General features: G+C 42.8%; 1 protein-coding gene across 1 annotated transcript in view; it reads left to right on the top strand.

The window, feature by feature from the left end:
- Window positions 1-6,663: 6,663 nt before the first annotated feature.
- Window positions 6,664-22,959, top strand: part of LOC308365429 (E3 ubiquitin-protein ligase SH3RF3-like) — a gene marked incomplete at both ends in the record, with an annotated part of 119,851 nt that continues 103,555 nt past the window's right edge. Inside the window, one exon of the mRNA XM_080838848.1 lies at window positions 6,664-7,014. Coding sequence (XP_080694974.1) covers window positions 6,664-7,014 — 351 coding nt within the window. The remainder of the gene's footprint in view (window positions 7,015-22,959) is intronic.

Raw genomic sequence — 22,959 nt, 5'->3', positions numbered from 1 at the left:
TGGCTACACTACCGACATGCTGAGCAAAAAAACAGCCAACTCTACTCGTCGCTTCTCAAACTTTAACTTTCTTTAAGACACAGACCACCAAAGAACTGCCACACCAGTATTCATGTTTTTGATGGGGCTTTCTCTGCAGTACACTTCACTGAAGAACATGGAAAGTGCCTGGTAGACTAAAGGCTGTTCCTATTTCATACCTCACACAATACAAAAAAAAACACCCATATAAAAATGTGCTTCCCATATATTTTTATGTGAGCAAATGTATGTCGTCACATTTTGTGTTTTATGCATAACGTTTTCAAATGCATGTGTGTTACATCCCACACCAGATTAATTAATGACCTACTATAATACATTTTATGTATAGCATATGAGGTGCTTGTGAAAATCTCTCCCACTACTATAACAAAGTGACACCATTCTTCTGATAATAAACAACCTTAACATTGAATCCCTACAATTTGATCATATTGGTCCTGACTGGTCCACATTAAAATACTATAATGAAAACATGTTCAGTTATAATCGTGTTTAAAACAAAAATTACTTGCACAGATTTCAGATTTGACAGATGTTTTCACTGAATTATGAAAGCTAATCTACAACTGAATAAAAAGTTATATCTCATGAAAAGAATTGCCGATTGAAAAAATTATTTTATGTTGTAATAATATTAAAGAGTGGCCCTCTTGGAGTGGACATCTCTAAATGCTAATCATTTGTGCTGAGAAAAAAAAACGCATTAACATGCACAGTCCTTCAGGTTTGAGATGCTTCGCCGTGGGTCTCTATGGTCTGTCTCTGCACCTTTGGTTAACCGTGGAGCCAGATCTCTCTTCATCTTTTGATTGCTTTAATTACAGAGTCTCTGTCAGCTTTCTTCTCGGAGCGCCGTGAAAAAAAAACACATTTAAAGTGCACATGAAAAGAAGACACGGAGCCTCTCCCACCTTGAACTACTGCTTGTGTCAATACCCGTCTTTGATTCCCCAGCTTCAGACGGCCGCATTAAGCACACGCCTGTCTTTCATCGACTCCTTGTGTCTGCTCTCACAGACTCCTGGTGGCTTGCTCAGCCCCTCGACTCCTGCTAGGTGTTTACTTTGTCCATCCGTCTCATGCAGCGATGCTAATGAATGTAGCCTATAGAAGAGACACAGTGTCTGTGGGAAGGGACCTGGGATGCTGCTGTCTGGCCTCTCATTGTCAATGCAAACATCGAGACTGCTTATCGCCATAATGCATCCTGTATTTGTCATGATCTTTCAACCCTGATTCAACACAATCACACAACAATCATTCATAGGCCTGCAAGCTTAGGAGCCCATCTAGGTACCTGAGAGGTCACTTGTTTCCGCCCAGTGGCATGTTACAGTATTATCTCTGAAACTTGTTGATGTACAATCCTGCACATACATTCATCCAAGTTAAGGTGACTTGACAGTAGAGTAGGCCTGAGATCATGAGGGTGTTTATGTTTTTTGGCTGATTTGAATATAGGCTGACCTTGCTGTCAACTACATCCAAACTTTTAACATCTACTAAGTCTAGTCATTTTGTGTCTTCATGAGCCTGTCTAATGCATCACTAAAAGACAAACCACTCTACCTTTTGAAGACTCCACTGACTTTACTATTAAAACATAATTCTATAAGATAGTCAAAAGTGATCCTGCACAGGAGCTTCGAGCTCGTTGAGGTGGAAAGAAAGGATTTATTTCCACCCTGAGCAGTGGTAGTTCAAAGCCAGGGAAGACATCAGAAGACCGGCAAGAACGTGCATGTTTTGGCTCCACTGTCTCCAAGCAGGACTTTCCCCCCAGGTCCTCGGCTCAATGGGACAGGCAGGCGGCACCAGAAAAAATAATTACGCATTGGATTCAGACGAAAACCGCACATCACGCCTGGTCTCATCAACAGCGGAGAGTTTCGGAAACGCAACCGCAATTTTAATTAGACTGAGTAAATTAGATGTGGATGCATGGCCAGAACTTCAACGGCGCCCTCCCTGAACCCCACTGTTTACGAGGAGCAGTCAGCGGGACGCTTCGCAACCAGGGATCAACGCTAACAACACAAGCAATAAAGTCGTGGTAGCACAATGAACAGTTATGAACTTAATTCCTGACCAGTCAATATGAAGACTGAAGAATGAATAAATGCCAAAAGCTCAAATTATTTCATACAGCATTACCACGTTACAACAATTTCCAACTCTGTCCAATCCAAGACTGTCATCGCATTTAAAAGGAAAAATAAGTTAGAGCACCTACAGTTCGACTCCAATTCCAGTGGTGTTGTCGTGTTTGTTAAGAGTAACCCATAAGCCGACATGTCTCTAAAATATAAAATTACGTCTAAGTAAGTGTGTCTGCCACTTAAATGATCTAGGAATTTCCCTGTCTCGAAACAATCCCATAGCATTCCAGAAAAGTGCGCCGTGCCGCCTTACCTGCAGGCAGGAGTTGAACACGGTTGAGATCTCCAGAGAACTGTAGACGAGTTATGTTTGTATTGTTCACAACGACTCTTGAAATAGCACAGCAACTGAAATAAATTTAATTGTGAATAGTTACCACCTTTAAAACAATATTATGTTTACTGCGTAATCCACTCCCGAAGTATCTGACTCCTTTTTGGTGAAGAGCATGGTTACTGAGAGTAAGGCTCCTCCTCGATACAAAATCGAGGATGTTCTCCGCCCAAAACGTGGACAAAATCAACCTGACTCAGGTACACAAAAACGGGACAACTGTATTGCACACTGGCGAAGCCCGCCACCTAACGGCTAACACACGGACTGAATGTTTGGGTCGCGCCTCGTTTTACTTTTATATGGCAGCTTTTCCTATATGATAATAGACCAGTAGTTACTTTGGTATTTTTTTTCCAGTAAATAGCGTACCTGCATCCTTTCATCATAGTTTATAACTACTGAAAAAAAAAACTTCAAAGCCATTCTAATGGTACGATTTCTCGCACGCTGCTGGATATCAAAATGCATTTTGTGGACATGTTTGTTATAGTAATATTAACGTGGCAAACATGCGATTAAAGAAAAAAAAACCTTTAGACAAGACACATGAAAGTGAAAACGGTATGTGGATAATTTAGTGTTGATGTGCTGAAAGCATCTTGTTTTTTCCCTTTGGTTGAAATTCAAAACAGGTGTGCCATGGGCGCCTTTTGCTTGGATTGGACATTCAGTAGATCTGGACTTTCCCCAGGGTAAGGAAGTGACCAGTTGAGCCCAGGGAAACAAGTTTGTTTGTACCCCCTTCCTCCTGGTACTACCTAATGCTCATCCGCAGGAACATGGATAAAAGACACTTTGAAAGCATTGAAACCTTTCAATTTCAACCACTGGCAACCTTACAAGACAAACCTCGGATCCATTGATCCCAATAATTATAATAAGCTGGTTTCTTCCTGTGTGTTGAAGATGAAGCGTAGCGGTGAAAAAGGTATGGAATTCCAGCACTGTTCTTTCACAGTCTCTATTGCTTTGGTCTCTGTGCATCTGAAATTGACCTGTATTTTGACTCCAACACAGCCTGTTTAACCATCTATAACCATCAGTTATTCAGTTAAGGGCGTTGCGATTGTTACACCAGGTTACTTCATAAGTTATTACCAAGGAATAAACCAAACATATGAGATATTCAAAGATAAGGAAGGGAAGTGTTTTCAATAGGTGTTATACTGTATTTCCCACAAAAACAAGAATTGTATTTGAGAATGGCGTATCTGGATGTGCTGTTTTGAAGTACCAGCTTTCTTCTACCAATCTCTAAACCAGCTCTTCAGCAAAGAAATGGTTGCCATGGAAATTGCAGCATCAGCTAACCTACTTCCACTGGCCGAAGGACGTGGTGATCTGCAAAGCATACACAGTCAGCACTGTCAAATACATGACAGTTCTTAAAGTTGAATACAAATTCACAACAATTGAATACAGATTGTTCCTTCAAGACAAGTCTTTGATATAAAAGAAATGGCATATTGTGAGATACAGTATGTTGTTAAGACAACATTAGTTGGTTCATATGATGATAAGATGCATGTAAGATCAGTGAAAAACTGTACCGATGTGGTCAATAATTACTAGTGCTTAGGATTTCATTGTCCTGTGAGAACTATTTTAATTTATTGACTGTGAGTGTGTTGATTAGAAAAAGGTTTCTTAGTGAAGACACATGCTATATTTTTTATTTAAACTAGAAACTAATTTATTTGGAACAATTCTGTTTTCTGCGGAGGGATTATGGAATATGTTCTGAAGCAAAACATTTTTGATCTAAAATTCCTTGATTAGAATAACAGAAAAAGGCCAAAACCATTCAACAAAAAGAAGGAGTAAAACCCAAGGACATGCTGATGTTCTCTGGCCATACTGCTGGCAAAATCCTAATCCAAAATCACAGTTTGAAACATTTGAGACATTCATTGAGACAAGTGTTAAGATATGCAGCAATTTACAGCTATGTGAATAAATGACCTGCATGAATCAAATGTAAGCCTAAAGCCAACTTATACCGGGCTGTCTGGATCCCAAAGAGGACTACTGCTCCATGTGGGTGGCCGAGGACGGATCCAGCCCTTGCCAAGGCAGGATATCTATGACTTAATAGTCTTTATATTTGCAGCATTTCCGTTTACTACTTAGTTGGCTTCTGCTCCATTGCTGTATTGCAGGAACTGTAATTTACTGTGATGACTGAGTTTGTGAACTGCACATGTTTTAACAAGCAGACACTACTCTAACCAGTTCAAACGAGAGTGGTTTGGCCCTTGAAAACAGTCATTGCTGTTTTGAATTTGAATATGGATATAGTAATTAGTGTTTACTGCACAGAACTGGGTCACTTCACTATGTATACCAGAATGTTTCATTCAATTTAATTTGCATGTTAAAAAATGTCACTTACCCATTGAATATGCTAGCTCCAGTGATAAATTAACAAAATTATATATTTGTAGGGAAAAAAAAAGAACTAGATATCAAAATATTCTTCGGTTTGATGACTGACTAGGGCTCCTTTTTTCTGGTTGCTGTGCAGAAGGCCTACTGCAGATAGCCTATTGATGCTGGCCGTTCAAGACTGTAATGGAATATTTCCACAGCAGAGGGCAGTAGTTACATATTCATTCATTTGACATTAAAAGTACAGTCACTGGTTTTCGTTGTGAAAATATCTACTATTACTGTAAAAACATATATCTGATCGACAGTAGTTCGCCAGTGTTCTTGTGTTTCCTGTGCAGGTTTATATTTGATGCTTTAGGTGTTTATCAGTTTCTTGATTGTTTAGGCGACCACGACATTGTAAACAAAAAGCGCTGAAAGTAATATTGAGGAACACAATTTCTTTATATTGCATTCAGAGAAGCATCATTATTGTTTCTCCATAGTCATTTCAATTAAAACAATCTTAAGATTTCCAGGCGACTAGGCGCTTTAAGCGACACGTTTTGTCAAATTCAGCGAATTGCTCCATACGTGCACCAGCTATCTGTTCAGTGTGTGCGCTCAAACAACAACAACTCCGGTGTTCGTACACAATCCTGGCGCTGTAAATGGGAAACAAACATAGTGGCTCGGACCGAGTCATAAACATCTCCAGTCAATCAGCACGTTGCCCCAGGGGCACAGAAAGGAGGGGTGTACATTTGATTGGCTGATATTAATATACTTTCGACAGAATCCATTTAAACGTGGTGTTGCCTAAGTTGTTATAATATCAGGGTGAATTGGCCTCCACCTGCGACCTTGGTTTGGCACATTTATATCTGATCTTACACTGCATCTGTAAAGGCGGGTCCAGCTGTTTTTTTTGTGTGTGTGGGTTGGATGGATAAATTAAGGTATAAACACTGACATACCTACCATTTCTATTCAGACACTCTTTTCCAAACTTCACCAAACAAATGTATGGCATGACAAATCGACACCAGCCTTAGCAAGTGCCTTTTAGCTGGTCTTTTGCCACTTCTTCCTCGTGGTAACGTACTGTGTCAACTGAAAATGTTCATCCATTCTTATTTTTAATACGCTATTATAACCGATTCCATTTGACAAACGTTACGTGAAATCACCCATTGATAGGCCTCGATACAACGCGCCCTAATTCAAAATCACCCCATGGGAAATCACAGGTAGCCTAGGGTACTTTCAGTATTCCACACGTCATTTTCGAACGCGCTGCGGGAACCAAGTAAAGGAAAGGGGCCATTTAATTCGCTCCGTTCGGCTATGATGTGCGTATCAAGTCGCTTTCTCCTATCTCAGCCCGGCTCTGAGCCTGCTGTCACGAGTCATTGCTATTGCCTTCCGTTGAAAGTGTTGTATGTTAGTCCGCACTGATGTTAGCTGCTGCTTCGGGCTGTACTTAACATATTTCTAGTACAAGCAGGAAAGCGTCATTACGCTTCACTGCAGCCTCATAGTTCATAGCCGTGTGTGCGCGAGTTCTGTGCGCTAATGTAGTGTGTGACCTCACTTTTTGCACAGCTGTGTGAGAAACAGCAAACGACTGAGCTCCAGTCGGGGGAGTTACCTCATGTTCGCGAGCAGCCAGTATGTATTGGACGGTCTCGGCAACACTCTATGTAGATCAAGAAAAATCGTCTGAAGTCAACAACAGCATTATAGACTAAAATGGACGAGTCGTCACTTCTGGATCTATTAGAATGCTCTGTATGTTTGGAACGACTGGACACAACCGCCAAAGTATTGCCCTGCCAGCATACCTTCTGCCGCCGTTGCCTCGAAAACATCTTGAGTTCCCGCAACGAGTTGCGCTGCCCTGAGTGCCGTATACTAGTCGATTGTGGTGTAGATGATTTACCAGCCAACATACTCTTGGTACGGCTTTTGGACGGAATTAAACAGCGCCCGAGGAATGGAGGAAGACCGCTATCGCTCGGATGTGCAGCCGGGATCTGTGCTTCTCCTCCCGGAACGGCCATCCGAGACTTGCCCATTGCCACTCGGAGCTCTCCAGTCAAGGTTTGTCAGGATGCCATACGTTTGCCTATAGTCTATCATAAATCAGTGTTATAACGGTTATTGAGGTCAATTATGCACATTCACACTTGATGTTTGAATTCTCATGGGAAAAGATTGCAAAGTAGACCTGTCTTGTAAAATATGCTCGGCATGTCATATAGTTGCCGTTATAACATGACAACAGAACGTTACCAACCCTTACCAATCACGCTTTCAACTAGACGATTTTCCAAAACGTCTTCATCTGAGGTGAAGGCTAGGCTATTTGATAACTTTCGAATTGAAAGTTGGTCTGACTACAATGCAATAATAGCCTACGTATCCTCAATTTATAGGCTATAACTGTGTGCTGCCCAGAGCACATGCAGTTCCTCAGTGACATATCAACGACTCATGACTGCTGCTTTAGTTAATATAAGATAAACGTCAAAAAGAAAGACCCATTGGCAGTGTGAATGGGATTTTTTCAGAATGTCAGAACCATACAATAAGGAGAAGTTTATTGGTCATTCAAGTTAAGCTAAATGGTTTGCCACAGCCTTACCATAAAACTGATTTCTCATATTGAAGATTCATTGAATCAAATAGCTGTTTTGAAGTTGATGTCATAGACATTAGCTGATACATTGTTAATCATAACTCAATAGGCTATGTAACTGCTCGTACATTGGGCAGCTGCAAAAGAGGCCATCTGATTATTGTTGGGTTGTTATGTTTTTTCCTTAGTGTGTTTGTAAGCAAAATCCTTTGGATCCATTTCAGAACTTGCTATCCATGGGTAATTATTACCCCTTACACTATTATTGCTATTGTTGTTGTCATGAAACCTTGGGGTAAGGTTAGTGGACTCTGAAGTAGACAGTCTGAAACTGCTTCAGAACATCCACATTCCACTGTTGCCATGGTCCCTGGATGCTTTCCTCAGGCTGCTGTGAAGCGGGGCCTAGACTGGAGGCTGCCCAGTCATTGTTTGCTTTGCCTTTTGTGAGAGGAGGCGTCACTGGACCCCAACCACTGGCATCACCCCCCCCCCCCCCCCCCCCCCCCCCCACCTCAGTTCTCCCCAAGGACTCTGTGCTGGTGATGAAAGTGTGAACTAATATGCTGTTACAGCGCGCTCAGGCAGGGGAGAGACTGTGCTGACACAGCTAAGGGAGTGCGGGGGGGGGATTGTGGGGAGTGGGTGGGGCAAGGGGGTCTTGACACCGCTGGCCCACTGTTTCAGGCAAAGGCAGTCATGCAGACCACAAACCATTGATAACATGATAACACACACACACACACACACACACACACACACACACACACACACACACACACACACACACACACAGACAGCTTGCAGCAGTCGAGACCACAGTGGCAGTGATTTCTCCTTCATTCATCTCATTTGTTTACTGAGCACACATGCTGTCAGCGAGACAGTGATTGAGAGAAAGAGAGTCAATGAGTGAGTGCAATGGACTGAGGGAGGGAAAGAGATGGCGAGAGAAGAACATCTTCATTCATAGCAGGGTTCAACAAGGCTTGATTTGTGTCTTCGTGTAATAAAGCTTCTTTGACCCGCCCGCAGCAGCCTAAACTGGCCAGTGGCTACTAAGGAGAGCCAGGGCCTGGGGTGGGCAGAGGGGCACGGGGAGAAGGGTCTGGAGAGGCAGGGTCTGGGGTGGGCAGAGGGGCATGAGAAGCATGCTTTGGATCTGGAGGTGGAGGGGGGATTCAGGAGGAAAGGGAAATCATTTTGATGTAGGTGAACAACTGTAAGGAAATGAAACAATGGTTCTCACAGCACGGGCTCAAGAGCAGGAGTGGGAATGACACCGTGATAAAAGACTGGAGCTGACCGTTTACTGCTCTATTAAACTATTCATTTTTGTCTGCGTGATAGCCATGTTATTCTTTTAGGAACGACATGCTTCACATGCCTGCAGATCTCACTGAATCAAATAAACTCAGTTTCTTTTGTTCCTGAAAAACAAATCGGAGGTGACAGGGTCAAAGATAGAAGCCCCTGGAGATGAGAATGAGAATGATGCATGCATGTCAAGAGGCTAGTAGGAAGTAAAAAATGTGACAATAAAACAGCATGGTTTTATATAACATACCATGACAGCAGGACGTTAATATAGTTTTCTACAGAAAACATAAAGGATGAAACACTATTTCAAACCCTTTGCCCTTGGAGAAGCGATTCTACCATTTTTGTGAGTTATGAAGAGGGCAAAAAACGATTTTACCACCTATTGCGTAAGCTGTCGAAACTACATTTTATGAACTAAAACAGCAGGAGCCAGAGTTTTTACTTTCCCATCTTGGCTATTTTGCAATGTTTTGAGCTTCAAGGAAAGCTGGTTGTATAGAGCTGTGCTTGTCCACAGACACACTATACCATACTTCTCTTGTCCTGCCTTGTATTGTGGAGAGAGCTAGGAAGAACTACTAGGGAGAAGTACTCTTCTCTGACTCGTTGTGTCACAGGATCTCATAGTGCACAGAAGGAGTGTTAAAGGCGCCCAAAGCAACATTAGGGCATCAAAATGGAAATATTCTGGATAAGACAATCTTTATGATATTGTCATTTTCTTCACCATATAAGCACATTTGCATCATTATTTTATACTTTGGTCGTTAAAAAGAGCGCTAAAACTAGCCGCAAGAGGGTAGCCCTTTATTTATTGGTGCCACCAATAAAAATAAAGATTGGAAAAAAAAATGGCCTCTCCCCACCGGCGGCGCTGGCAGCGCGATTTTCTATCAGTTCTCACCACACAACGACGTCTCATCTTTGCTCCTTGAATGTCGACATGTAATGGTATGGAGTTATTGAAACTTACTACGTGTAAAAAAGACTAGAAATTGAACGTTTATTTTTCGAGTCTCAAGCCTCTAATGATGCCTCGGGCGCCTTTAACAGAAGAATGCAACCCTCCTGAGCCCTCTCACCGCCAAGACAACAATAGCACAATCTGAAAACAGCCCTCTTTCCTACGCACAAACACATTTTGGGAATGTGGTTGACATGGCTGGCTTTTCCAACACAAGCCCAGAGAGAGAGGAGGTGGAATGTTCTCAAGGCCCTGGTGAACTTGGCCCTGGTGCTGCTTCTCTCTCACTCGTTTTGTCCTGCTTGATGGAGCACTGCTGTGCGATGTTCCCTTGTGATTGTCTGTTTCATTGGCGCGGCCACTCTTCATTTGTCATTTGGAAGTAAACAATGCCTCACTAAAATAAAACTTGGCCGGATCTCCGGAGAGGGACGGTGCCCAATTAAATGGCCACCGGGTCGTGCCAGGGCTGTAAAATGGGGGGGCATTTTCACTGGTTGCTTGCCTTTGTGGGGGCAGGATTGATGGCCATCAGCGATTAAGCAACCACAGCCAGCATTGTGTTCCCGCCTGGCTGCAGACCTTACTCGAGATATTCTCGCTGCAGAACAACTTGCATGCAGAGACCTAATTGTGGCTCCGTTGTGTGTCGTCGTGAAAGTTTGTCTGTTTTTTTGCCATCCAGATGAGTCATGGGCGTAACTGAAAGGTGAAAACGCAAATTTCATTCATTTGCCAGAAACGGGAATCATTTATCCGTGTCAAATACATGGAATTGTTTAAGCACATGTCACATGTCACATGCATGAGACAAAAAAATCTCATCCAAGAATTTTAGCTCAAGAGATTTAGCTCATCAGCTTGAAGGGATGCAACTGTGATAAATACAAGGCTACTGATGACCAATACATTCTCTATAGAAATGGACTTTCACAGAGCTCGTTTACGCTTTTGTGTTAAAGGCACAATATGCAACAATTATGCTTCAGGATTAGGGTTAGGATAAGCAGTTTAACCTTAAAATAACAGCTTAAAAAAAATTGGGGCGCTACAATGACTTTTAATATGGAGAATTGCGTCCGTGCCAATGGCATAGCAGGGTCGATAGGCATATTATAACTGCCTTCTGTAGTTTTGCCTGCCGATGCCCGCCGACCTGACTTTGATTACCTTCTGCCGATCTAGTAAGTAGCTTATTTGACGTCTTGCTTAGTCTTGTGTTGCACATGATTGATGTTTGACTGTGTAAGGACAGTCGTTGAGTAATTAGTTTGTCATAATGTCAAAGTCAGCACATTTCAAGAGATTTCGTTAGTTTTAGCTGCTAGCATACCTTTAGCGAATAGCTATTAATCCTTAATGCACCTTTAAATAGGGTTTGTGTTGTGATAATGACTGCATCCAGGCAGCAGATCTGAGACCAGCCTGGTGATTGAGAGCTGCAGTGGATGCATTGTTAGCTTTAATCAGAATGGATTAGAGTTTTTAATAGTTATTAAGTGTTGCGATGGCTTCACAACAAACTTCACAGAGATTATCTTGTCTGGAGTAATTCAATTGGGCATACACCAGAGTGGAAACAGAGGCTAATGAAAGTACTATGTCGCGCTTGATGTCTTGTATTATCCTTCCACACAGAGAGAGAGAGGGTGATGGAGACAGAGAGCACTGGAGAGAGACACTGAATGATGAGGAGAAGGGTGGCCCGAGCATGGAACTGCTCTGTAGCCCTTATCAGTGCAGAGGGGAAGACCAAGCTCCTGCATGTGGAAATTGAATGAAATGTTGAGTGTGTGTGTTTTTCCCAGATGGAGGCCGTGGAGAGTATTCAATATTCATAAATGGAATTTGTAATCTCCTGCTAATTAGGCCTTGGGTTGTTTGCGTTGGAGATCCAATGCAAAAAAAAAAAAAAATCCAGTGCTAATTAAAAGGCGGGAAAAGTCACGAGCCAACTGGTCAAAACATTGCATACATGGTTAAATGCAATTCACAAGGCTAGTCACTATTCATGTTGTATTTTATATCAGAGACTGAATGTTAAATGCCTCGCTAGCATGGGAGCACACACCTCTGGAGCTTTGTATGGTTGGCCTTTTTTCATCGCTCATTGTTGTTGCCAGTGTCATTACTCTAGCGTTGCTCTCAGTTAGCCTTTTAAAATGGGGGCAGCTACTGGTCCAGTTCATTTTTATTTCCATGGTTTTTTTTCTAGTGCTCTGCTAACAGGCAGACCAGACCTCATTACTGTAGGCTGTTCGGTTCTCTTCAGTGAGAGCCTCCAGGAATAGCTATTATTTATTATTATTAGACTAATTGCTATAAGAGTGTTGTCTCACAAAAACCTGCCCAAAGAACAGCTCTCTAAATAAAGTTAAGAGTTAATGAAGAAGCATTTGAGTGCATTAACAACATATTTAGTTGAAAGTGTAATATGCGAGGTATTGCAAATATATGGGATTTGCTGCCTGTTTGCTTGGGGAGTTTCATTGATTAGGCTATTCCCTGGGCCATTTTAGGTGGGGGAAGACGCACAAGGACAGGGACTGCCTGAGGTCACATAAACGCCCAGTTGTGTTTGGTCTCCTTCCCCTTGAGTGAGGGGGGTTCACCCACGCTCACACCACCACACTATTGTTCTCATGGAAATGAGGAGGTGATAAGATACTAGTCAAAATGAGCAACGACAAAATTGAAAAATGCACCCCCAGGGTAAAGAGAGCATTATCCACCTGTCAGGAGGTCTCTGGTGAGGGAAGGCTTTGAGGCCATGTTTTGGTTTTTCTCCCACATTATTTGCTCCAGTACTCCGAAGTGTGTTAGTCCTGTGCAAATGCACATGTTTCAAGAAATATATGTAACATGTGTGCTGCAAATGATAACATGGAAACTAGTTTTGATTGAATATCTGTCCGGTTGTACGCCTCATTTCATTTCTGTTCAGTTGCTACGCTTCATTTCCTGTCGAGGATGGTTTAACTGCCGAATACATCATAGCCTCCATCTTCCTTTCCAACATAGTACAGCTGAGATTCATTCAGCTCATTGCTCTCTTTTTTTTCCCATAGAAATGGAAACATTTTCAGTTATTGTATATAGTATAGTCAACCTCTCTCTCACCCTCATTCTCTCAGGCTGTCTCTCACCCACAAGTCTGTGAGTATTTTTTACAAGTGCCTTTGGCATCGGACCTCATCCTTTCGTTTCAGAAGTCCTTAGGAGGGAAAGTGTTGTGCAGCCAGCAGTTCTCCCTCCTCTGTCTCTCCCTGGCCTGAGAGTTTTGGTGTTGTTGGACGGCTCTGTGTTTACTCTGAGCGCAGTCGGCTCGTAGCCCGTGGAAAAATCAGACAGGATGAGAGCTCGTCGTAGGTCTAATGGCTTCACCAGAACATCTGCTCCCGGCAGGCCAGCTGCGGTTACTGGCCAGTGGCTACTAAGGAGCTGCAGAGGCAGGGTCTGGGGTGGGCAGAGGGGCACAGGGAGATGGGTCTGGAGAGGCAGGGTCTGGGGGTGGGCAGAGGGGTCTGGAGAGGCAGGGTCTGGGGTAGGCAGAGGGGCACAGGGAGAGGGGTCTGGAGAGGCAGGGTCTGGGGTGGGCAGAGGGGCACAGGGAGAGGGGTCTGGAGAGGCAGGGTCTGGGGTGGGCAGAGGGGCACAGGGAGAGGGGTTTGGAGAGGCAGGGTCTGGGGTGGGCAGAGGGGTCTGGAGAGGCAGGGTCTGGGGTGGGCAGAGGGGCACGGGGAGATGGGTCTGGGGTGGGCAGAGGGGTCTGGAGAGGCATTTTGATGTAGGTGAACAACTGCAAGGAAATGAAACAATGGTAGTTTTAATGAAGGGGCAGTATATATAAGAATGAAGTTGGCTTTTGTTCTGGGCTTTGTTGTTCTTTAAAATAATGAAGATGAAATAACTAACTAAAACATTGCAGGAAGAGAGTAGGCCTATTATGTTTTGATCATTACATATCTCAGATGCAAATTGCCTCCAACTGAAAAAACATTGTTTGCGTGTGCAGTCACTACATAACTATCTCACAAGCAGCACTACGCACATGGATGGATATGAAACCAGTAACCCTATCCTACATGAAGTATTTTTTCTTTCCTATTTTTTTGTTTCAAAGGAGCTACTTTCAGTGAAAAAGGGGATTTGGAAATCTTAGAAGGATAAGATTTTTTTTTTGATCCAGTTAGTCAGTCAGGTCCGTCTCTCTCGTACTCTGGACTTTGTCGTTCTTTTTGGAGCAGCCTGAAATATTTGGGGGTTATGTTCTTCCTGTTGGCAATTATCTGAGCGGAGAGCCATAGTGAATCATTTCCTGGGGATGACTGAGCTCTGATTTTCTCCTGGTCTGTTTAGTCTAGTGGAGGAGAGGGAGAACCTGTGCCTCCGCAGCCACGGAGGGAGAGGCCAGAGCCAAGAGCCAAGAGCTACAGCCTCTGGGAGACAGGAGCATCCCTTACATCCACAGAGGCCATTGCCATCGGTGGAGGCTATTAGTAATGAGTTCACTTCTCCCTGTGAAGAAAGAGAATATAGCTCAACTTAGTTGGGCACATATTCCAAACAAAAAACATTGCCATCCATTTAGCAGGGCATTTTTCATCATTACTGCCAAAGTTCAGCACGGCCTCGGGGATCATTTATGTGGGTCAGGGTGAAGCTATGACTCCTCCGTTACAACTTCTAGGACTTTTCTGAGTCGCCAGCCATGGTGTTAAAAAACTCTGGCCAATTTGATTCTTGTGGGAAACTCTGCCTGCTTGTTTTTCAAGGGTGTCCTAAATCTTGTGTTTCATCGCGGGGCCCAATAATGAGTGTTGACACACAAACTGGGGGGTTAGATATATTTAGGACCTTCACCAAGTGTGAGGGTGACCTCCAGTGTGTCAGCACATCTTTCTCTCTCCGTCTCGGAGGCCTGTTTTGTGATCTCTCATGGCCCCAGCCTGTCTGCTCTTCTTCCTGTGTTGAGCTTGCCTTGGCATTCTTTCCAAAATGTCACTGCAGAGAAGGGTTGGAATGTAGAACCCCACTATCAGACCATCTCCATCTCAATCTAACAGTTTCTTTGAAACAAGGTTTGTGATCCTTGTTTTTGTATCAAGCCCATATTTTACTGACCCCTGAGTGGACATCATTCTATAACAACTAGCCTAAAATGAGATGTCTCACAGTAGTGATGACATTAAAGCAAGCATTGTTTTGGAGAGCAGTCTTTTCAGATGTCTCCACAAAGCTAAACATGTCTGTCACAAGGTATCACAGAAGCTCTATAGCTGGCGTTCTTTTGGTAGGCCAAGACCTTTCATGATCGACAGGTTGGATCAGGTGTTTTCACTGGAATCGTCAAACCGTTTTCCCAAGGCTGTCATTAGTTAGCAAAAGCCCTCACATTACCCAGTCTACAACCACATTCAAAATGGAAGCCATTTTTTGGGGTTTGGGTGGCACATCATTATGTTTTTTTTTTTGATTATTGAGTTCATTGCTGCTAAACGGTTCATTTATTTGTACATTCTTGATTGTAATTCATCTTACATCCTATTATTTTCATGGATATTTAGAATATAGTGAGACAGACTTGGTAGCTAATTGCTAACGTACATTTGAGAAGATGTGAAGTTAATTTTCTGTGGCACAAGTAGGTTAAAGAGTCTTGCTATGTGTGTGTTTATTTTTGTGGAAGCTCTGGAGGTACACTAGTTGCAGCCTGTCTGGCTAAGTTATGTGTTTGTGGGTGCTGCTATAATGATACTGAATTACATTAGTGGGACATATTTAAGTGCCTGGGTGCCTCCACTCCATGACTACAATATTGTCATGAGGAACTGAAGCACAGCAAGTAATTACACATTCAGTACCCAAGGGAATTCAGTAGTGTGCTGCTCTATAAAAGGACTAAATAGCCTAGTGGTCTTTTTGATCAACCACTCAAAACAGTGCAGGCAGTTTAGACTGGCCTTGGGTATATACACTCTTTGTTTGTGTGCTAATGTTCATTTTAAAGAGGAAGTTGAGTAGTTTTAACTTAATTCATAGCTATCTGTTGTATTGTCGAATGAAAACGTATTATTAAATGAAAGACACTTACTACACAAATAGATGGGACAGGAGGAATTATTGTTAGTAGGCCTACACTTTAAATATTCAAATATAACTCTTCTTAGCCTTTTTTTTAAATCCAACTTTAACCAAGCTAAACAGTTCTGTTTTTGTCTGGCTTTTGTGGTGTCCATTCATGACTGTGCTGTTGGAGCGTTTGAAAGTCATTGCTGAGGTACTTCCATTCACAGATTCCTCCTTCTAAAAATGAAGAAACAGCTTATAATGCAGGTGCATCGTTAGATACGGACATATCATACAATATCAAACAAATCCTCCAAACATGTCAGATGGGTTAACCTGTCACCCAGTAGAGGATGTGAAGTAATCCATTATAATAGCCTATCCAAAACAAACCGGCGGTGTCAAAACTTGAGTGTTGTACTCTTCCAAGAATTGCCCTAGATGCTTTACACTGCTGAGAATATTTAGCTTGGGCAGGAACAGAGAACTGCTGGAAGTCTTTTCCTGTGATCTAAGAAACACATCGTTTGAAGCATGGTTCCTACACTTGAGATGTTATGCAGAGGTCCTGGCTCGACTTGGTCTTGTGTAAATGTGCAAACAGAGTGATTATGACCTGAGGTCAATGATATTATGGCTGTGATGGGCTCTCAACTACTACCTCCTTTTATGCCGTGAGAGTTATGACTCCCAGAACACAGGCCACAGAGTACATTTTAGCACTTTTTATGGACTTCTTAAAAACTATTTAAAATGCCCTCCTATCTCCCCCTTTGAATTCAGTACTGTGTTGTAATAACTTCACCTCACACAGTTCTGTGCACTCTGGCATCGTGAAGGTCAGTCTCTGTAAAACAACTACAAAAAGCTCCTTGTGTAAGCAGAAGATTCATTTAGAATCGCAAATTAATTGCCCATTTGCAATACATTGTTTTTGTGGATGTGTCATATCTCAAGGAGCCATTGCATTTTGTTGTGGTGTTCTCCGGTTGACTCCTATCCCACATGACTTAAGCTGCCTTCATTTTCTCTTGATGCTGTTGTATTAGAGGTGGGAGAAAATATAGATATAGTAGTGTGGTATGGCGATATTTTTCAGCATAATATTACATCAAGAAAGTGGTGCCTAGTATCACAATATTGATTTGATGATTTTCATTTTATTTTGGTACATACATCTACTCTGATAACGTTGCTCAAGGCCTCGTTCTTCTTCTGCGTCACGACGGAAATTGAAAAGGAAATCAAGAGTCGAGAACAAATTGAACGTGCCAAGATGGCGGCAGCGACTCCCAGTACACAAAATGTAATAAATGGGAGAAATAAACGGCAATGTATTGCAGAATCGAATCACAATACTTGCTCTATGATAAAATGTGAAGAATCACAATAGCATTGCGTCGTGGCCCAAATACCCCCCCCCCCATGTTGCTTGTGTGACTCTCTCTCCTGTGCTATTTGATGTCTCTGCCACTAGAATAAAGGACTAATTGAGTCTGGTTGGAGGGTGTGTGTGTGTGTGTGTGTGTGTGTTGCTTGTGGGGCAACTGTTCTGAGGCCGTTGACAATCAGCACCTGCCTGAGGTCCTGGGACAGGTGGGCCTGTCTCCCGACTACAAACAGCTCAGCAACAATTCAGACTTCTCTCATGGGTGAAGGGGCCACTGCTGGCGTCCTGTTGTTGTTGCCATTACACTCTTGGGCTGACCCCGCAGCTTTCGGCCACACACACACACACACACACACACACACACACACACACACACACACACACACACACACACACACACACACACACACACACACATGAGTATTCTGTCTATCATTATCTTAGGCTGGCCCCAGACTTAGAGAGCCTATCTCAACTATGTGGAGTAAGCTTTTTGTTGGCCAGACAAAATTGAAAATTGGACTGTTTTTCTGTCTCACTAGAATGTCCACGGGCGAGACAGAGAGAGTGTGCTTCCTGTTTTGTCTTCGTCTCTTAGACTTAGGAGTTTCTGCGGTTTCCCAAGCGGCTTGGTGAGAGACTTTAGGGGATTCTGTTGCGCTTTGACCTAATACAATAGAATCCCCTTGTCTTGTTCTACAGCGTCCCAATGGAAGTGCACGTCGTTATTTTTTAATATTTTTATTTTCACTCTGATTACCTGTTGCAGTATCACTTCATGTTTTATTTAGCTCATATAGTTATAGTATACACGAATACCAACCCCCCCCAAACCCACCACACACACACACAAACAAACACCCACACACACACGCATGCACACACAAACGTAGGCACACACAAACGTAGGCACACACATTCTAACAACCAAGAGCTCATTCACACACACACACACACACACACACACACACACATGCACACACAAACGTAGGCACACACATACACCCACACACACACACATGAACACACACATGCACACACATTCTACCAACCAAGAGCTCATTCACACACACACACACACACACACACACACACACACACACACACACACACACACACACACACACACACACACACACACACACACACACACACACACACACACACACACACACACACATGCACACACACACACACATTCTACCAACCAAGAGCTCATTCACACAAACCTCCCTCAGAGACACAAAGGCATCCCTCTCTATAAATAGGTGTTTAGTCTGTGTGGTTTGTTTAGAGGCCTGAGTCAGCTGCTCCTTTTAGAAGATTACAGACACATGAAAATGAAAGACCCCGTTTGGGCATTCTTGCCTCTGGGTAATTCACAAAAACACTTTTGTTACTGGCTTGCCTTTTCCGCTCGGATAGGTCCTCAGACCGAACGGGGTGGAACTCTGACTTTTTTTTGTGTCACGTGACCATATTGGCAGTGAGGGACAGTGCGTACCCTATGTAACCTGACCCTGCGGCAACACTGCACATGGTCATTCTGTGTGTCATTATCCTCTGACACACACTGCGTCTGGGAAAGTGCACGGAAAGGTTCCCAGGCCCAGAGAGTAACAAGGCGGATCATTGTTGAGTGCGACATCTAGTTATGGCTGAGTTCTTTGTATGAGAACCTGCCTGATTGAGTGCATCTCCGTCTATGCGACGGTGTGACATGCGCTGGGAGCGACGGGCCGGCTGAAGCAGGTGTCTGTGGAGGCTCTGGGAGGACTGACCTCATCTGGCTAGGGGCAGGAGCTCCGGGGCTAAGACTGCAGCTGTCCCATGTGAGTGATGTCAGCCGGCAGATGGAGAGGAGAGGTGTGCTGGCCAAAAGTGCGCGCTACAGTTATGACATCATGACATGATTGCCTCGCAGCCAAACTCACCGACGACTTGCAGGCTGTCATGGTTGGGTTGTCATTGGTAACGGCCGTCTGTAGCACCAGTCTCCATGGTTACACAGGAAGATGAGGTGAACAATGAGATTGAGATCTGGTGGTCTGGTGATATACATTGCTCTGATTTTAGGTTCTCTTCTTTCTGAAGCACGTGTGAGTTAACACTCAGTTCAGATATCAGAACTCAAATGATCTTACTTTTAACCCCTACTAAGAGTCCGGAATCTACTTATTACCACCAAATCCCAACATTTTATGAAAGCAAAGCCTGTATATGACCAGAGATTTGTCAATATATAGATATTTGAAAACAGTTACGTCAAATATTATCATGTTGACAAGCATCCATCACTATGTTGGCCAGCTATAGACGATAAAGGATATCTGGTTGGATACTCAAGAATGGCCCAGAGTAAGAACATTGAAACACACTGGCCCATAGGAAGACACAAGCTAAGACTTGCTGGCACCACTCTGTGCATGTAGGATGTGGCTCCCACGTCAGACTAGGAGTTGTCATTGCCATTATGCTGGGAAGCCTCCTATAATCACCATTCTTTTTGTTCTTGTTGTATGGGCATGTTTCAACAGGCCAGTTTGACAATGTTAGTCTTTGTCTACACCATTCTGGCTGGATCTTGGAGTAGCTGAAAATGATGTATCTGGCAGGTCTGCGGTTATGTTTAATATTTCATCATGTCACCAAAAGAAGCAGTTTCTTTAGGAGTGGGCCAACAGTCAGAGCTTTGCCTGATTGATTTGCTTTCCACTTTTAGTTGTCATTTAAATATTTCTTTGAACACCCAGTGAGGTTGGGGTTGGTGAAAGAGGAGAGGTGGAAGAACATCACATTACCACATGGATTGACTGCGATAATGAGAGTTGCCTGGCAACAACAAGAGCACGCTCATAGACTGGTGCACTTGGCTAATGTAAGTGCAACATGCATTCTCCACTTCCCAAGACCACATCAATTCAAGACTACTGAAGAATATCAATCGTGAACCTCTACTTCCACTGCATTTACACATTCTTCAGCTGCAAACTGACAGAAATATATCTGTCTTTTGTTCTGCACTCCCATTCAAAAATGTGTCTGAAGGCCCTTGCTTGGTTCTGCCTTGAGCATGAATTGCTAGGTGCTTACGCGTTGCGTTGGGGGTGTTGCCAAGCAATTCACCGCCAGAACAATAGGCTTGCGTAAAATGGCGCAAGTCTAGAAAAAGGGGCAGACAAACACAAGACGTGAAAAGTCGCGCAAGGGGCTTGCACAGCCTCTTGCGCTTGCGCTTACGCTTACGCCTCTGAGCATAAACCAAGCTTGAGTCTTGGTTGTGTTACCACATAGCTCATTAACACAGACGATTATTTGAGACTCGGCCAAGAAAGGAGAACATGAAACAAACGACAAATGTTTAAGCTATTAGTAATAAATGACAGTTAATCACCTCACAGCTTCACTCTATATTCAGACAGACATTAGCAATGGGATTTCTGCAGCCACATGTCTACACTCTCACCATTGCCTCAGGTAGGGCAGTACTTGGGCAATCCTACAGTAAATCTTCCCACAACCAGCTTGATTTAAGAAATGAGACGGAGATAGTGATAGCTGCAGTTTCTTTTTGGAGGTGATGTCCACTCCTCTAAAATGTACAGAGCTAGTATAAATGTTTTACACACAGTGTAAGTGTGTCTATGATGTCTGTTTCCATATACCCTGTCATTTAAGTAAGCCACAGATACGTTAGGAAATTAGACAGATATTTACTGTTGCTGAAAAAGCATGAAATTGCTTCTCTGAGTTTAGGACTAATCACAATATTTAGTCACAAGGGTCATTAGTTATGACCTTGTGAGTTATAACTCTTTTAGTCATCCACAACTTATGGTTAACCAGGCCTCTTTCTCTTGGAACAATGTTAGACTTACATTAAACTGCGCATGAAATGGCCAGCTATGTGTTCCAAACCAGAAGAAGAGTCAGAAGAAGGAATGCAGTTTTTTTTTTTTTTACATTCTTGTATAAAATAATGATTTAAAAATCATCAAGCATTTTTTACAGCAAGTTAGCACACGATGCCAAGAAACAGTCGACTCCATTTGCAACCCTTCATCCAGTTAACTATGTGGCTTCTGGTTTTCATGCACTTCGAGTGAGAGCAATCATTATGGTTTATTTGGTTTTAGAGTGAAATTATGACACTTCTAATTGATCTTGGAATGGCAAGTATCATTCTACAGCTGAGTTCATGTTGGAGTTCAGTGTGCTTACACTACCTTACAATGTGCTTTCTCCTTCTGTCTTGTGAAGGGCAGCTCCCTAACAATCTACCTACGTGTTGTAATACATTGAAACTCTATACCCGAGCTCTCTGAAGGAGCTGAAGGATTTGGTGAAGGAATTCAGTAAATTCCTAACAGGAAAAAAACGAATGTCACTGTTGAATACTGTATGTAGTTTACACTGATGTATCCCACGGTACGTCTTTGGGTCACAGTGCAATTAACGAATAGACTAGTATCTCATCTTCATATTAGATCCACTTAACTGCTTTCTTCATCTGCTTCGGACGGTCTTGGATCCGTTCTACCCATAAGTTAGTGTATTTCAACTGTGTGGCTCTATTTGCAGTTCAGGTGCTAGACTAATGCCACAGTTAATTATTCAGTCCTGTGTTTGAACAATTTCGAAAGGGCCTAATGAAAGTCCATCACTCATATTAGCCAGACCATGAACATGAAGCTGGGCCAAAGCCTAGCAGTGTTCTGGAGGTGGATTACACAGGTAAATGCAGATGAAAGCTGTGTTTCATACAGAGATAGTGCTTTATAGCGCTGAACCCATGAATTTCCTTGCTAAATTTACTGTGCCAATAACGTTGCATGATTCTAGTGGGTTGATGAGAAAGACAATCAAAGTTATTATTTTGAGGTGTATGCTGAACTTTATTCAGAAACTGAGCCTGGAATGTTCTAATAACAGATGACATTTGATTAGAGACCCATGAGACCTGACGATGGCAGAGCAGAGAGAGAGCTGGATGCTAGCTCTCCTAATGTCCCCTCCTCTGATCCACATGACAGTGGCAGACGGTTGGTGCTCTCGTCGCTATTGTGTTGACTCTGGAGGAAATCACTAAATGCCGTATGAGCATTAACAGTGCCTGAGCCCCATCTGCTTTAGTCTGTTACTGAACATATGGGCACAGAATTGTGTAGAATCATATCATATTTATATAACATTTTACATTTACATTATTTACATTTATTGAAATACTCTCAAAGGTTGCATTTCCAGTTCTAAAGAAAATACTGTGAAGTGGGTAAGGGTGTTTTAAATAATCAGGCTGGTAATTAATCTGATCATTTGTCTTATGATATAATTCAGTCAGGCACAATAGATAGATCTATCTTTTTGTTGGCATGTTGGGTAACTAAGGAAAGGAAAATTAACATTCTTTGTCAATTTCTTGATTTTCCTGTGTTAAGTGCCTCTGTATTGATCCCTACAGCCCTCACAATCCTATTGACAATCCTACATTTGCCACAAATCCATACAGTACATCACAATTCTTCAGAGAGAAAATACATTCAAGAACATGAAGCAGTAACAAAAAGCATGAAGTCAATTATTTGACAAGTTGAGTACATTGAGACAGTGCTGATTATTCTGCATCTTATCCTTAAATGCCATGATTTGGTGAAAGTGGCT

The sequence above is a fragment of the Sprattus sprattus genome (genome assembly GCF_963457725.1).
Source record: "Sprattus sprattus genome assembly, chromosome: 5".
In the NCBI taxonomy this organism is placed as follows: Eukaryota; Metazoa; Chordata; class Actinopteri; order Clupeiformes; family Clupeidae; genus Sprattus; species Sprattus sprattus.
The sequence above is the reverse complement of the archived record's forward strand: the minus strand, read 5'-3'. Positions and strand labels throughout refer to the sequence as shown.